This window comes from Cervus canadensis, chromosome 5, assembly GCF_019320065.1.
Source record: "Cervus canadensis isolate Bull #8, Minnesota chromosome 5, ASM1932006v1, whole genome shotgun sequence".
In the NCBI taxonomy this organism is placed as follows: domain Eukaryota; kingdom Metazoa; phylum Chordata; class Mammalia; order Artiodactyla; family Cervidae; genus Cervus; species Cervus canadensis.
The window spans coordinates 39,142,892-39,159,774 of record NC_057390.1 but is presented as its reverse complement, the minus strand read 5'-3'; the positions used below and the strand labels follow the sequence as shown (position 1 = coordinate 39,159,774).

At 35.1% G+C, this 16,883-nt stretch overlaps 1 protein-coding gene across 4 annotated transcripts in view; it reads left to right on the top strand.

The window, feature by feature from the left end:
* The window catches only part of FANCL (FA complementation group L), an 85,450-nt gene that overhangs the window by 38,586 nt on the left and 29,981 nt on the right, over positions 1 to 16,883 (top strand). For 3 of the 4 annotated variants that reach the window (XM_043468621.1, XM_043468619.1, XM_043468623.1), the window contains 2 exons: positions 11,635 to 11,728; positions 16,532 to 16,600. In XM_043468621.1, coding sequence (XP_043324556.1) covers positions 11,635 to 11,728; positions 16,532 to 16,600 — 163 coding nt within the window. The remainder of the gene's footprint in view (positions 1 to 11,634; positions 11,729 to 16,531; positions 16,601 to 16,883) is intronic. The other variant, XM_043468622.1, reaches the window with a different exon arrangement.

The following is a 16,883-nucleotide window of genomic DNA, read 5'->3' as shown; positions in this document are numbered from 1 at the left end:
CTGTTTGTTTGTTTGGCTACTTACTAATAACTCTCTGCTTGCCCAGTTTCCTCAGATCCTCCTTTTCTTCCCTTGGGGGAATTGCTAGATACCCTGAGGGAAAATGGCTGAAGTGTTGTCTTACTTCTTCTCTGTTCCCCCTTCTTCAGGATCTTGGTCTGTCAAGTCCTGGTTGCCTTAGCAGTTTTTTGACACCTTGAAACTTTTTCTTTTCCTTGTCATCAGGCTGCTTTAGTTGTTCTCATTGGAAGTTTTGGTCTAAGGTATTGCATTTTTTAGCCAGAAATGGATGTTATGTATAATTTTAAGTGTACCATTATGGTGAGATTGAGAACTGGTTAGTGCATATTCATGAAATTAACCTTATCTGATAAGGTGTCATTCCTGAATAGGATTTGGGATAGGTGAAACCTTTTTTAGAGACAGAGAAGACAAATAATGAATTGAGGTGCACTTTTTACAATTCTGCTGAAGTTACAAAGATTTTTCTTCAGGCATTGATGTCATGAAAGTGAAAGTCGCTCAGGCACATCCTACTGTTTGCAGCCCTATGGGCTGTAGACCACCAGGTTTCTCTGTTCGTGTAGTTCTCCTGGCAAGAATATTGGAGTGGGTAGCCATTCCCTTCTCCAGGGTATCTTCCTGACCCATGGATCCAACCCAGGTCTCCTGCATTGCAGACAGATTCTTTAACATCTGAGCCATTGATGTCATGGACCTGATTATTCTTTGGATTTGAAGTGATAGAAGAGAAAAATTACTTTGATTTATTTTCTGATGCTTAAATATTAAGATTTTAGTGTTTAGAAGATAGGGGTGTAGGAAGGCCTTGGAAAGGGAAGAAGCAATGTTCTTGTTTTACTTCTGTTATTTTGATAGTTTGAGGCAATTTCTAAGTAGATGTGACATTATTGGGAGAACTTCAATAATGAGGATTAGTTGAAGCATTGAATAATTTATTTTTTCCATCTATTATTTATTGAATGCCTACAATATAAGGCAGTGAAGATACACAACCAAGACTTAAGATTCCTCATGGAACTTACATCTAGTAGAAGAATCAGAATTTAAGTAGATGATTCCAGTAGTACCTAATTCTAACTCAGGTAGATATTATGGAATACACTTAAAGGATTTTTTGAGAGCTGTTAGCAACAAAGTTAGAAGTAGTGCAAGTATATAAAATATTTTATGGAATAAGTGTTTTTATAGATACATAAAAGTACTGACTTTTGCTTTGCTTTATACACATTCTTCTGATATGGGAGAAAAAAAGAAACAGGTCTCTAACTCAGATAATAGATGAAAGCCAAGGTATGTATATGAATGCTCTACTGTAGCATTCATCACAGTATTAATGTTTGCCTTCCCTTTAGACTAAGGTTATTACATATAGGAAATTCCAATTATAAGTTCTTGCTATCTACTTTATAGTTCCTATTTAATTCTCCAAAAAAAATTCAAGATGTATATTTTTATCCCCAACTTTGCTTATAAGATGCATGTACATGGCCAAGGCTGACTGCATAACAGCGCTCTGGTATTTGGCTTGACGATGCTTCTTGGAGTTGTGCTCTGGAGATGGCTCTGGTATGGAGCCTTTAGTAAAGCTCCCTCAAGTAATTGGATATAGATTTTATTAGTTTCAGCCTCAAAGTGTGACTCTCCTTATGGAAAAAATTGACCATGTGAAAAAATGATAGTTTTCAAATCTGTTGCTTAGATTTATGAAAAATCATAGTTTAATTATAGTAATTAGGATGCATGATTGAATTAGAATATACCTGCTGTTACCTAATCCTTTGTTTCATAGTCTTTACAAATAATGTGTTAGCAGAAGAGAAGTTGTCTGCATGGATTGTGAGAAGCCATATAGTAAGGTTTTGTCAGTATTTATCCACCACTGTCTGGCAAAGCAAGAACATCTTTCAGTTTTATTGTTGTGACTTAATTCTTAAATCAGGCCTAGTACACTTGAGACACTGATACTACTGGATTTCAGGACCCATGGAGTTAAAAATGAGACCTGAACTACTGTCTTCATGCTAGATTTGTTACCTTTTGAGGCCCTGCCTGAGCAGCTGGCCAACTTTTTAATTTAAAATATTTTTTAAAATAACATACATAATGATTTGCATGACAAATGGATGTAAATGGATTTTCAAACTCTCATGATTCCTCGACCATGTCAATATAGTCTATATTTTACTTACACTCTAAATAATAATCTTGTAGATTTGTTAGTGGAGTAGTAAAATCCAATCATAAAAAGAAGGATTTTTTTTAAGGCAAGGAAAACTTAGGTGTGTTTTTAAATTACATACTCGACATATCTAATCAACTCTGTAGGATCAGGTTTCGTGGAAAAAAAATAAAAGTTAGAAAAAAGGAAATATTTAAAATATGATTGAAATCTTTCCTTGTACCTTTTAAAAAAATAGAAACAGTGAGAATTAGTAGCTGATCTTAAGTTTGATTACTATTGTTATAATTTCTATACTTGCTTCAACTTTTGTAAGAACACACTAAAAACACAAATTGTCCTAGGGTAAGATGAAGTTGTGGATAATTTTGGGTTTATAACTGGCTCAAAAAAGTGAGTGATGCAAAAAAGTGTCTTGATAGCTTTCTGTTAACTTTTGCTTGTGTTGTGTTACAGAATAGCTCATTAAAACAGTAAGAATTAAGCAGAATCCTTAGGGTTTAACAGGATTTTCTGCTTGGTATTAAGGATGTCCTGAAGTTGAAAGCATTGTTTGCTTTTCATTATTTGGTGCAAAAATAATTGCAGTTTTCCACTGTTGAAGTTTGACATTTGGTATTAAAATACATTTAATGTGGTTATGTTATACATCACTTAAATTCACATTTCTCACTTTACATTTTTTTTTGCTAATGTCATTACTTGCTGTTTATTTTAGACTATGGAAATGATGTTAGACAAAAAGCAAATTTGAGCGATTTTCTTATTTGAGTTCAAAATGGGTCATAAAGCAGGGGAAACAACTCACAACATCAAAAATGCATTTGGCCCAGAAAATGCTAACTGAACATATAGTGCAGTGGTGGTTCAAAAAGTTTTGCAAAGGAGATAAGAGCCTTGAAGATGAGTGTAGTGGCAGGCCATCGGAAGTTGACAGCAACCAGTTTAGAGCATTATTGAAGCTGATCCTCTTACAACTACGTGAGAAGTTGCTGAAGAACTCAACATCAACCATTCTACAGTCATTAGGCATTTGAAGAAAATTGGAAAGGTGAGAAAACTCGATAAGTGGGTACGTCATGAGCTGACCGCAGATAAAAAAAAATCGTCATTTTGAAGTGTGGTCTTCTCTTATTCTGTGCATCAACAATGAACCATTTCTCCATCAGATTGTGATATGTGACAAAAAGTGGATTTTATGTGACAACCGGTGATGACCAGCTCCACAGTTGGACCGAGAAGAAGCTCCAAAGCACTTTCCAAGGCCAAACTTGCACCCAAAAAAGGTCATGATCAGTGTTTGATGGTTGTTTGGTGGTCTGCTGACAGTCTGATTCAGTACAGGTTTCTGAATCCTAGTGAAACCATTGTACCTAAGAAGTATGCTCAGCAAATCGATGAGAACTATCAAAAACTTCAATGCTTGCAGCTGGCATTGATTAACAGAGAGGGCCCAGTTTTTCAGCAAGTTGCACAACCAGTGCTTCAGAAGTTGAATTAATTGGGTTATGAGGTTTTGCCTCTCCCCCATATTCACCTGACCTCTTGCCAACCAACCATTTCTTCAAGCAACTTTTTGCAGGGAAAACACTTCTACAACCAGCAGGAGGCAGAAAGTGCTTTCCAAGAGTTGATCAAATCCTGAGGCATGGACTTTTGCACTACAGGAATAAACAAAGTTATTTCTCCTTGACAAAAATGATTGTAATGATGCCCTATTTTGATTAATAAAAATGTGTTTGAGCCTAATTAAAATTATTTAAAATTCGCTATCCAAAACTGCAAATAAGTTTACACCAATGTAATAGAATGGTTGATCTATATCTACATAGGATAGTCCTAATTCCTTTTATCTTGGCCGATTTTAGTCTCAAATGTGTCCCAGTACAGTTCGGTTCAGTTGCTCAGTCGTGTCCGACTCTGTGACCCCATGGACTGCAGCACGCCAGGCCTCCCTGTCCATCACCAGCTCCTGGAGCTTACTCATACTCATGTCCATTGAGTTGGTGATGCCATCCAACCATCATCCCCTTGTCCTCCCGCCTTCAATCATTCCCAGTATCAGGGTCTTTTCCATTGAGTCAGTTCTTCGCATCAGGTGGCCAAAGGATTGCAGTTTCAGCTTCAGCATCAGTCCTTCCAGTGAATATTCAGGACTGATTTCTTTTAGGATGGACTGGTTGTATCTCCTTGCAGTCCAAGGGACTCTCAAGAGTCTTCTCCAACACCACATTCAAAAGCATCAATTCTTCTGTGCTTAGCTTTTTTGTAGTGCAACTGTCACATCCATACATGACTACTGGAAAAACCATAGCTTTGACTAGATGGACCTTTGTTGCAAAGTAATGTCTCTGCTTTTTAATATGCTGTCTGTTAGACATTACTTTTCTTCCAAGGAGTAAGCGTCTTTTAATTTCATGGCTGCAATCACCATCTGTAGTGATTCTGGAGCCCCAAAAAATAAAGTCTGTCACTGTTTCCACTGTTTCCCCATCTGTTTGCCATGAAGTGATGGGACCAGATGCCATGATCTTAGTTTTCTGAATGTTGAGTTTTAAGCCATCTTTTTGACTGTCCTCTTTCACTTTCATCAAGAGGCTCTTTAGTTCTTCTTTACTTTCTGCCATAAGGGTGGTGTCATCTGCATATCTGAGGTTATTGATATTTCTCCTGGCAGTCTTTGATTCCAGTTTGTGCTTCCTCCAGCCTAGCATTTCTCATGATGTACTCTGCATATAAGTTAAATAAGCAGGGTGACAATATACAGCCTTGACATACTCCTTTTCCTATTTGGAACCAGTCTGTTGTTTTGTGTCCAGTGCTAGCTGTTGCTTCTTGACCTGCATACAGGTTTCTCAAGAGGCAGGTAAGGTGGTCTGGTATTCCCATTTCTTGAAGAATTTTCCACAGTTTATTGTGATCCACACAGTCAAAGGCTTTGGTATAGTCAATAAAGCAGAAATAGATGTTTTTCTGGAGCTCTATTTCTTTCTCAGTGATCCAGCGGGTGTTGGCAATGTGATCTCTTGTTCCTCTGCCTTTTCTAAATCCAGCTTGAACATCTGGAAGTTCACGGTTCATGTACTGTTGAAGCCTGGCTTGGAGAATTTTGAGCATTACTTTGCTAGCGTGTGAGATGAGTGCAATTGTGCCGTAGTTTGAATGTTCTTCGGCATTACCTTTCTTTGGGTTTGGAATGGAAACTGACGTTTTCGAGTCCTGTGGCCACTGCTGAGTTTTTCAAATTTGCTGGTATATTGAGTGCAGCCCTTTCACAGTATCATCTTTTAGGGTTATAAATAGCTCACCTGGAATTCCATCACCTCCACTAGCTTTGTTCGTAGTGATGCTTCCTATGACTCACTTGACTTCACATTCCAGGATGCCTGGCTCTAGGTGAGTGATCCCACCATCATGGTTATCTGGGTCGTGAAGATCTTTTTTGTACAGTTCTGTGTATTCTTGCCACCTCTTCTTAATATCTTCTGCTTCTGTTAGGTCCATACCATTTCTGTCCTTTATCATGCCTATCTTTGCATGAAATGTTCCCTTGATATCTCTAATTTTCTTGAAGAGATCTCTAGTCTTTCCCATTCTGTTGTTTCCCTCTATTTGCATTTTTCATTGAGGAAGACTTTTTTTTTTTTGAGGAAGACTCTTATCTCTCCTTGCTATTCTTTGGAACTCTGCATTCAAATGGGTATACCTTTCCTTATCTCCTTTGCCTTTCATTTCTCTTCTTTTCACAGCTGGTTTTAAGGCCTCCTCAGACAACCATTTTGACTTCTTGCATTTCTTTTTCTTTAATTCGAAGAAGAATTTGCTTTAATTGTATAAGACTTACATGTGAATCAGTAAATATGAACCAGTCTGATAGCAACTTGTTTATGTTATTTGATACATAGAACATGGACACATCCACAGGTAAATATTAATAAAACTTACATATTCCTTATTTTAAATAGTTACTTGATTGGAAGGCAAAACTTCCATGAAAAGGAGCTGTATGATAGTTTTGATAAAGGTGAAGTGTTTTTTCACTACAGATAATTTAGGAAGGTTCTTCGAGGAGGTGAACAGTGGGAAAGTTTGGAAGGACTATAAAAAGCCTTAAAAGGGTGAGAATGGAGGAGAGAAGGTAGAGATGATGGAAATGTGCGATTCATTTTTGGACTTCAGAGTGGATTGGTTGGTTGTGTAAGAGGATTAATATTGGGGTCAGACTGAAAGGTCTTAACTATTAAACTAAGGATTCTTTATATGCCAGGCAATGGGGACTCACTGAATATTTTTGAGTAAATGGTTGATATGTTAATAAGATACTTGGAAAGATTATCTAGCAGAAGGCAGGATAGAGGTGTGGAGCTTCCCAGGTGGTGCAGTGATAAACAATCTGCCTGCCAATGCAGGAGACACAAGAGATGTGGGTTTTATCCCTGGGTTGGGAAGATTCCCTGGAGAAGGAAATGGCAGCCCACTCCAGTATTTTTGTCTGGAAAATTCTGTTAGGTAGTTAGAATAGGAAAAAGGAGTCCAAAATGGCGGTGGCTAAAAGACAGGATGGGAAAAGCCCACGAAAATAGAGCAGAGGAAGGTCAAAGGAAGGTCAGAGGACCGGAGTGAGGACTTCAGGCAGAACAGCGCTCCCGCCTAAGCCCAGTTTGCATAGGACAGGCCCAGGGGGAAGAAAAAAACATAAAAAGAGGAGCCAAAGGCTCGCTCTCTCTTTCTCTCTCTCCCACGTGTGCGTACGCGCGCTGTCTCTCTGTCTCCCTCCCTCCCTTCTCCCCCCTGAGCTGGCGCACTCCTCCACTCTCTTCTCTTCTTCGAGGATGGATTCTCCTGCTATCTTCTAAATAAAATAGAGCTGTAACACTGATTTGTCTAAGAGCTATAACATGGTCTGTCCAAGACCCAACAGCTGTGACGCACTGAGGGCTTTAATGTCTGTCACTCCAAATCTTTGTTGTGATGAGACAAAGAACCAAGGAGCATACACTCGCCTGACAATTCCATAGACAGAGAAGCCTGGCCGTGCTACAGTCTGTGGTGTCTCAAAGAGTCGGACGCAACTGAGTGAGCACACACACAGAGAAAAGATAGGGAGTTAAAATGTCAATTAGGGAAGTGATTTTTGGAAAAAGTTAATACTTAAGATTAAGGATGGAAACAAACTGTGATGCTTTATTAAAACATGCAAGTCTTCAGTCTCCCTTTTGGTGTTATTACTATATAAATGCATCTAGATATTTAAAGAAACTATAAAACTTAAGCTTTTGTCAAAATAAATACCAAGTATTTCAAGAGATACAAAGGACATTTTTTTTTCTGTATTGATAACATTCACCTATTAACCAGAACAACAAAAACCTCTCTAAAGCTTAAGTATCCCTTTCAAGTGTTTAAAAAAAATTAACTCTTTAAGTTTAGTACCATTTACTTATTGTAAGCAGTAACTTATAAAGAAATGCAGCAAATGATAAATGGAAATGCAAGTGCAAAAAGTATAGTGTTTTATTCTTTAGATTTTATATTTTTGTTTTTATTTTTTCTTAGTCAATTTTAGAATATATCTAGCTAAGTAGTAGATACCTAGACTCCTTCTAAATATAAATTTTAAATATGATTTTATAGCTTCTCAAAAAAATGAGTTTTCCAATAAAATTCCCGCAATGTATTATTTAAATGAGTAGAAATTATTTCATATTGTTTAAATTGAGCTATCCAATTTAACAGTAAAATAGAACATTTAAAATAACTTTTTTAAAGAAAAACTGATTTTAATTTTATTTGTAAGAGCTTATTACTGCTTTTTCCCATTTAACATCTATTCTGTAGGACAAACGTTAAGATATTCTTTTCTGTTGTGAACAGATAAGAGATGTATATTATGCTAGTTAAGGCACAGGCTGAGTTGCTGTTCACAAAGAACTCCAAATCCTCAGAGTGTCACACAGAACAAGTCATGTCCGACTGTTTGCAACCCCGGGGACTGCAGCCAGGCCTCCCTCTTCCTCACCATCTCCCACAGTTTGCCCAAGTTCATGTCCATCCAACCATCTCATCCTCTGTCACCCTCTTCTCCTGCCTTCAGTCTTTCTCAGCAGCAGGGTCTTTTCCAATGAGTTGGCTAATATTGATATTTATATTAGCTACATTTTAAGTCCTCCATAGCTACAGATGTTTAATGGCTAGTCTTTGGACAGTGCAGATACCATCATCACAGAAAGTTCTGTTGGTCAGACCTGCGTTAAGAGGTTGTTCTTAAAAAATTCCATTTTTTGTATGTTAGTAGAGAGAAGATATAAATACATACACTCTTCTCAGCATCTTGAATCTGGAGTGTTGAAGTCTTCAGAGAGTCAAAGTCTGCGTATTAGCCTAAGTTCTACTCTATAGGAAGAGAATGGGTGGTGGGAGGTACAGCTAATATTTGGTTACAAATGATCTGAAAGGTGTACATATCACTTCTGCTTGTAGTACATTGGCCAAAATATAATGATATGCTGATACCCAAGGGCAGCTGGAAGGGTTACTAGCTGGATGGAGTGTACCCAGCCAAAACTTAGTTTAGCTGGGAGTGCTGTGGAGGCAGGGATCCTGTTACCAAACGAAAGAAGCTGAGAATAAATACTAGAGGACACTTGCCAATCTAGGTCACATGTACTTAATATGATGATCACATTTAGTTTTCTCCATCTTTCTCAAAGTAGAATCAATGTGGGTAAAGTGTTTCATTTTAAATGACCATGCTGAGATTAACCTGTAGTTATTACTTTTTAAAGTTTGAATTATGATTTACAGTTCAATGGAATTAACCTTATAATCCTTTTGATTCAGGGCAATACTTTGAGCATGAAGCTGTTTTTCTCTAATGTATTATTTCTATATCTTAAACTTTGTGGGAAGATAATCTTTTGTTCCTGTGATGGCAAACAAAAGACTAGAACTTTAGTTTATTTCTGTCTTATTTAATAGATGTTCTGTAATTTTGAACATGTTGATGCCAAGCAGCAATGAGGAGTATGAGAAGTACTAGTTGGTGATTTAGTTTTTCCTTCTGTCTCCATGTTCCTTCTTGCTTTCTCTATATGTATACATTCATCATGCTTCTAAACTATGTAGGGATTATAATGAAAAGCAACAGGCTTTTTCCATACCACTTCCCATCCCTGGTCTTATTCTTTGCGACAAACACTATGAAATGTTCATGTTTATAAGTAACTTCTGTATTTTTTAAAAATATGCCTATATGCAGCATTGCTTGATTTATCAGAATTACATACTGATTAATTACTGTAATAAAAATAAACAGTTCATATACTACCTTCTCTCTCCCTTCATCACTATTCTTTTATTTTTCTATTAGCTTTACTGTTTCTTAAACTTCTTACATGTCTGCTTAAAGATGGTATCTCTTACTCTCAAATTAGCAATTACAAAATTTAATGTTTCTAATCTTCGCTCCTCATATCTTTCCCCTTTCTACTTCTCAGTTCTTGTCGTCTTTTAAATTGCAATGATCAAATATATTTACATTCATTTCTGTAACTATAATTAAGTCTGCTAGCTTTGTCTATTGCTGAATTCTAAAAATTGTAATTAGTAAGCAGTTTAATTTTTTATGACTACATAAATATTTTTCACTGAAAAGCTAATGGTAGAGCAGTTACCATTTTTAACATAGCTTTATTGTTTATAATTTAGTTTAAAATTTCCTCTTCCCATTCTGGTTTCTTATATTTTTAAAAAATTCTCTTAATCTCTTCCCATACATCAGCAATGCCCTCTATCCTGTGGACGTTCTGGTTTGGCCAGCTGGCTCCCTTCGAGAGCCTTATTTTCTGTCTTCTGATCTGTTTGGTCAGTCAGTGCACTTCTGACCACTTTACATTTTTATATAGTTTGTTGAAAATTTGCTTTGGTTGGTGCTTTTTGTAACTGTGGGTTTATGTATGTCTCTTTGAAATTCCGTTTTTTGTATATGAGTAGAGAAGATATAAATACATACGTTCTTCTCAACATCTTGAATCTGGAATGTTGATGTCCTCAGAGTCAGATGCCCGTGTATCTAACCCTTACAGTCATATTGATAAAACATAGTGATAAAGTCCTATGTTCTAAATTTTGGAGGGGAGGGGAATTTGTGATGTTTACAGATAAAGCTGAAAGAAAAAAATGATTATATAAATTCATTGATACTTTTATCTAAGTAGACATTTCTAGAATAATTTTGGCTTCATTTGTTTTCTAATACCTAGAGTTTTCATAGATGATGATAAATTTTTTTTCTGTTGATAAAGATTGTTCTGTTTTACTTTTTATTCTGTTATTCAAGATTTGTATTTTCAGTTTGAGATCTTTTCATTACAGATAGTATTCCACAGCTTTATTGTCCAGAATTTCTTGAAATTGACCTATTTTACTATTATATCTGGCCAGTGACTTAACAGCACAAGAGTGTTTAAAAAAAATGATTCTTGGGTTAGGAGGCTAATGTTAGTGTTGAACTCTAATAGGTTTTGCCATCAGTCTGGGTGATAAGTTGTGCAATACTCTTAGGCTACTTTTTATCTTTACAAAAGAATGGTATTGTAAAAATGTCAAAAAAAATATCCACATGCCCAGTTCACCAGTAAATATACTGCTAAATTTGATCCTTTTTGGCAGTAGCTTATGCTACTCAAGGGACTGTATTTTTACAGAATGACATATTTCAAAGGGTATTGGTTTCCATTTGAGAAAATTCATGCATTTAGAGCAACTTAAAGCCAAAACAATTGTGCTTGTGCTATATGTTTAAAATATTAGTCATCTTGAATACATGCCCAGGTTAAATGTCAGAAGCTATATGTTGCACAACAAGAAAATTTATTGTTGGGAGACCAGGCGGTACCTCTGCTTACACAGCACTTTCCTTCGAGGATCAATTTGAGTATATGAACTGATATTCGCCAGGTGTTTGTACAGTAACATTATTGATAATAAAGGAGAAGTTCATCGAGGAGAAAAACAAATAAAGGAAGCATAAACGTCTCATACTGTATAAAACTACAGAAATGGATCAAAGAGTTTGACAGGAAGTTTAATGTGTACATAAGTAGAGTCTGACAGGAACATGCTGTGTGTGCCAAAGGTTCCAGTGATGGAAAGCCGAAACGTAGTGCTCACTGACCACAGCGTGAGCCTTGACACACGTTGTAAATAATCCGGAGATCTATGGCTGCATTAGGCGCTGGGCTGGTGTCGTAACGGTAGTAAATCTAGAGCAGCAGAATGGGATGGCATGCAGAAATTCCTCTGATTAATTTTTGTAATGGATTAATAGGAATATAGCAAATATTTTCAATTCCTGCCATCCTCCAACCTCTTCCTCCCCCCAGCCTCACCCTCCCCATTGCGATCTTTTTTTATTCCTTTCTACTCACCAGGCTTGTGTCTGTGGATCCTTGCTTTAGTACCATCAAGTTAAAAGCAGATGTTTCTGGTAGAGAGCATCTAATCACCGTCAAGTTGAAGGCGAAGGTATGTGCTTCGTTAGACTGTTACTCTGACCAGGAAATACCTTGTGAAGTGAATTCTAAAAATGTTTTCAGTGTAAACAAGTGCTAGTTGCTTCTAAAAATACATATATGACCCCTAAAGGAATTATTTTGGAATGCCTCTGATTTATTCATTAAGTTTCCGAAAGTCTAGATGTAATTTCATGTCACTGTTTTAGTTCAGATTTGATCAAATAAGGCTTGGTAGCTTCAAAATACCATGATGTTATGTTTGTAACATCCTATGTAGAAAAGAGTTGGGAGTTTCTGCTATCCCAAGTTCTACTAAGGAGTCTTTTGTCTTCAACTTTTATTTTTTTATGAATTACCTTTGTTCTTATTTCTGACATACCATCATACCCCAAACACAGACCCATATGTATGGATACTTTTTATTTTCTTGGCTGAAATTTTTTTACTTCTGGTTTTAAAAATTTTGCAGAGGTTACCTCTATTGATACCTCTATTTATAGAGCCCTTACAGGCTAGTGATCTATAACTACTAATTTTATTGGCATAATGCATAGTTATTTCATCATTTTTTAATTATACATTGTGAATTTTGAGAAATAAGTAGAACAAGCAAGTTCAGGATATTACTCATATACTTAGTAACTGGAGAAACATTAGAATTTGAGAAAACCAGGTCATCTAACTTTTTTTATTGTTCTTACAAGTCATCAGTCAACTCTATTTCAGAAGATTATAGTGATGAAAAGATCAATTGTGTTTGTCCTTTTTAAAAATGTGTCTGGCATTTACGCTTTTCATGAGAGAATTAATACATAAAGCTGTGCTGGGGTGACACAGAAAAGTTGGTATCTTATAGTGCCTCTCTATCAGACAAACTGAGAAACAACTCGTTCTTTTTCTCACACACCAAATGTTGATAGTTTTAAGATTCATATATGATACGTTTTGAGAAAATATTTGGGATATAAATATTAATTGTAAAATAAGTTACATGAATATTTTTATTAAATGAAAGTGAAAACACTTATTTTCCTTCTTAATTAAAAAAAATTTTTTTTAATCAAGGAGAAGTCTGCCTTTATCCTTACAAAGGTCACATACTGCCAGGGGCAAGGTTCTGTCAGTTTCTTCAGAGTTTTATTTGTTTATGTTTTGTACATTGATAAAAGTTGCTGCTATGAAGACCAAAATGAAGAATTTAAAATACATCCTATCCTGATTCTATTTTTTCTGATAACCTCATTTCTTGCTATCTTTTCTACTAACTGAGAGGTAATGATTTAAATCTACATTGCTTGTAACTACAAGATTTTATTATTCTAATTAATGATATTTTTGATAGTATTCAGAGGGAGGATGTTTAGCCACTAGAATGGTCCATCCTCTCTGCTTTTTCTTAAAATTTTTCAAAGTAGATAAAGGTGGCCCTTTTAATATTTCTCTGGAGAATATTTTCAGGTGTGAATTTTTACAGCACCGATAGCTATAAAGCACTATTATGGATGCCCTGGCAAGAAAGAAGAGAAAGCTTGAGTTTTTAAGAAATTAGGAAGAAAAAAAAATCTGCATTAAAAAAAAAAAAGGCGGAAACTAAATGACTCTTAGGTTGGTTGACTAATTAGTCTTAAATTGCCCGTTTAGTTCAGTTTTCATAGACACCAACGTTGTTTTTCAGGTGTGGTAATTTCTTTCTTAAGAATATTTGGGATTGTCAGTTAAAAACAGTGAAAGCTACAACTTACGTGTTAAAGGGTCCTTAATACAATGCAAAGTCTTAATCCAAACTGAATTTTATAGGGTCAGGCTTTTTTTTTTTTTTTTTTTGACAAACCTTGCAACATGATTATTTTTGTAAATACACAAACCTGTTTCTTTTATCTGATACTGTTTGATATCTCATAACGTGTTTGTTTTTTTTCTTGAATACAACTCTACCAGTTCTGCCCCTCGGCCTCACTGTCTCCAAAAACCCACAAAGAAAATAGTATGAATTCTGTCCAGACTTCCTCTATTAAAAGTGAACATATAATCAGAAAGAAATACCATAAGGAAATCAGTTGAATTTTGGCATTTTTATAAGTGTATTTTTAATGCAGTATTTACAGTTCATCCTAAACCATAAGATGAAATTTTTGTCTTTTCTTTAAAAGAGAGGTAGCCCAGAGCTTCCTTAGCTTTGGCTAAGATCAGAACTACTTGAAAAACAAATCATAGATGTTTCTGAGACTGGGCACTCTGATGACTATTTTTATAATCTGCTGCAATTTGTATGTATGATTCTGCCAGGGAGTCCAGTCATGAATTGAGTTGGGTTAAATTTTTCCTTAGGAGTGTATGCTATAGAGTCTAATAAATACTGTTTGTTATGAAAGTATATACTCAATATTAAATAATTATATTCTCTTACAGTTATTAATTTGAATTGCTTAAAGTGAGACTTGAAAAACTATTAATTACTGTACCTATTTTTAAGTTTATTTCTTTATGTGGAGCTTTAGTTATTACTGTCAATTAGATTTCTAAAGTAAAACTGACAATCTCTAGTGGCTTGAAAAATACTGAATTTGATAGTCATTTTACAGTATCATACTTAGTTATATATATTATAGTTAGTATTACTCAATGGACATGAGTTTCAGTAAGCTCTGGGAGACGGTGAAGGACAGGGAATCCTGGCGTGTTATAGTCCATGGGGTTGCAAAGAGTCAGACATGACTGAGTGACTGATAACAACAATACACACAACTCCAAAAATGAGTATCTAGGGATGCTTACTGATGAGTCATGTTAAATCATCCCGAATTATATAAATTTGTGCCTTTTAGGTTTGATACAGTTACGTAATATTATTATATAAATAGAATTGATCTTGAATGTGAATATAATACTATATTTATACATTGACTCAGTAAAGCCAACTATTTATAGATCAGTCTAATTTATTGTATACATATTTGTATGTTTGCATAAAAGTACCTAAATATATATCTGAATGTTATCTCAGATATGTGGAATCATATTTATTTTAACCTGCTTTTTGTTTAACTCCTTGTGGCTCTCTTTATCAGTACATACGTGCCATTTAGTACCCTGAGCCCTGTTTGAATGTAGGATCATAATTCTCTTTTATCATAATGTGCCATATATACTTAATGATTTCCAAAGTTACAGGTACTTTACTGGGTTTATCTACTCTGTATACAGTAAACATTAAGTTCTTAACCTTGATTGATGATTGTTTAGAGAGTTGATATTGTTCATTGTCAGCCAAATAGACAAATAGCAGCAACTCAAGGTAAACTAAATGTTCCATTTTTGACACAAGGAGGTTTTAAGTTTGCATTTTTTATTTTTTCTCGCAGAAAATTCACATTTTAGAGGGAAAAGAGATTTTACAATGCTTTTGGTTGTGTTCTATCATTTTTACATATAAAACAGCCAGAGAAGTTAAATGACTTGTCCAAGGTCAGGAGTTAATTAGCAGAATCATAAACCAAAGAAAGCTAAGATCTCTGCCTGCATTTACTTTGAGATAATCACATGACTTGTAAAAACTGCATGCAAATTGTTTTTCTAGTGATTGCAGCAGTTATAATTGGAAGAACATCATCTAATAGTTTGAATTGTCGGAAGTAGGGCTTCTTCTGTAATCTCAGCTAGATCTTCCTTTCTTCCCCCCCAAATTAGAGCATAGTTATATACTCTATATAGTTTATATAGTTTCCTTGTCTTTACCCTTGTGATATCAGTTCTGCATAGCCAGATTCCATTAGTCAGAGTATACAATGACAGGTTTATTTTTAGCCAGCCTGTCATAATTAAATGTTAATTCTTTTTGAAGCATTGATTTCAAATGGACTGATGTTTGTAACAAATACTGTTGTGGTAATTTTTTGTGCCCTTTTGCTATGCAGAGAAGTAGCTAAAAATAAAAGGTTGAAAAAAGTGAAAGTCTAAAGCTTAGGTTATTTTGTCAAATGAGAGAAAGGAGTTTTCCTAAAATGAGTTTTCTTTTTAGTAAATTTAGCTTTTTAAAGAAAAGAACTGAGCATTTTAAAAATTACATGTGACTTAAGAATCCAAACTGAATCTTAGAGAAATCATGTAATAGAATTCTCTAGTGACAAAATTGATTTTAAGGAAGCTATCTTTTGTCTTTGTTAACTTAGAATTGTGGTTAGTCCTTTGGCTATCACTTCTTGTATAGAACTATTGAAGGATTAATTTTCTGTTTATCAACCATGAAAAAATTTTTCTTAAACCTAATATTTTGTTTTTCCTTAATAAACCAGAAGGCATTTCATTGTTTCTTTTTATTTGTCTTCTTGCTAAAATTAAATGCTTTCTTGTGGAAAATACTTTAATTGATAACTATATGGTTCATTTTGTGCATTTCTTGATTCTTTTAACAAGTATTGCCTCTTTAAATAGTTACTGAGGCTGTTTGAGGTTAAATTTTAGACTGAAAGGAAATGAAATATCAACCATTTTGATTTGTCATTTTAAAGATAAAGAAACAGGTTCAGTGTGGTTTGTCCCTCAAATCACATTAGCAGCTGCCCAGAAACTTAGTTCATTACTCTGTATTCAAAACTGATTGGTTTGGCATCCCCAAATCACTACACTTTGTACCTCTTGAGCTTGTTGACTGTTTATCAGCTCTTAACACCTTTATAATAGTAGAACCAAAAAATATATAATACCTTTGCATTTATAGAAATACTTTTCCTAATATATTCAGTTTTTCTAAAATATTTTATGTGAAATTGTCACAGTGAAACAAAAATGACCCTAATTTTATGCTTTTTTATAGTACCCTGCAGAATCACCAGATTGTGTTGTGGATTTTCCTGTTCCATTTTCTGTTTCCTGGACACCACAGGTAAATTCTTAAATTTATTTTAAGTAGCTAAAAAGCATTTTAAGTGGCCATTATAAAGTGGTTTTTTCAGCTTTCTTTAAACATTTATTTATAAACAGGATTTTGAGAGTGTTGCTTTCATATTTCCTAGCCGTTGATGTCCATTCTTCCTGCCCTGTGACTCTCCCCACCTCCTTCCCCATCCTCCAAACACATACACACAGACACCCCATTCAGCCTTTAGATCTTTATGCTCCATTTCAAATAAACATGAAAAAGCTCTGTTGACAGAAATTGTCCTTTA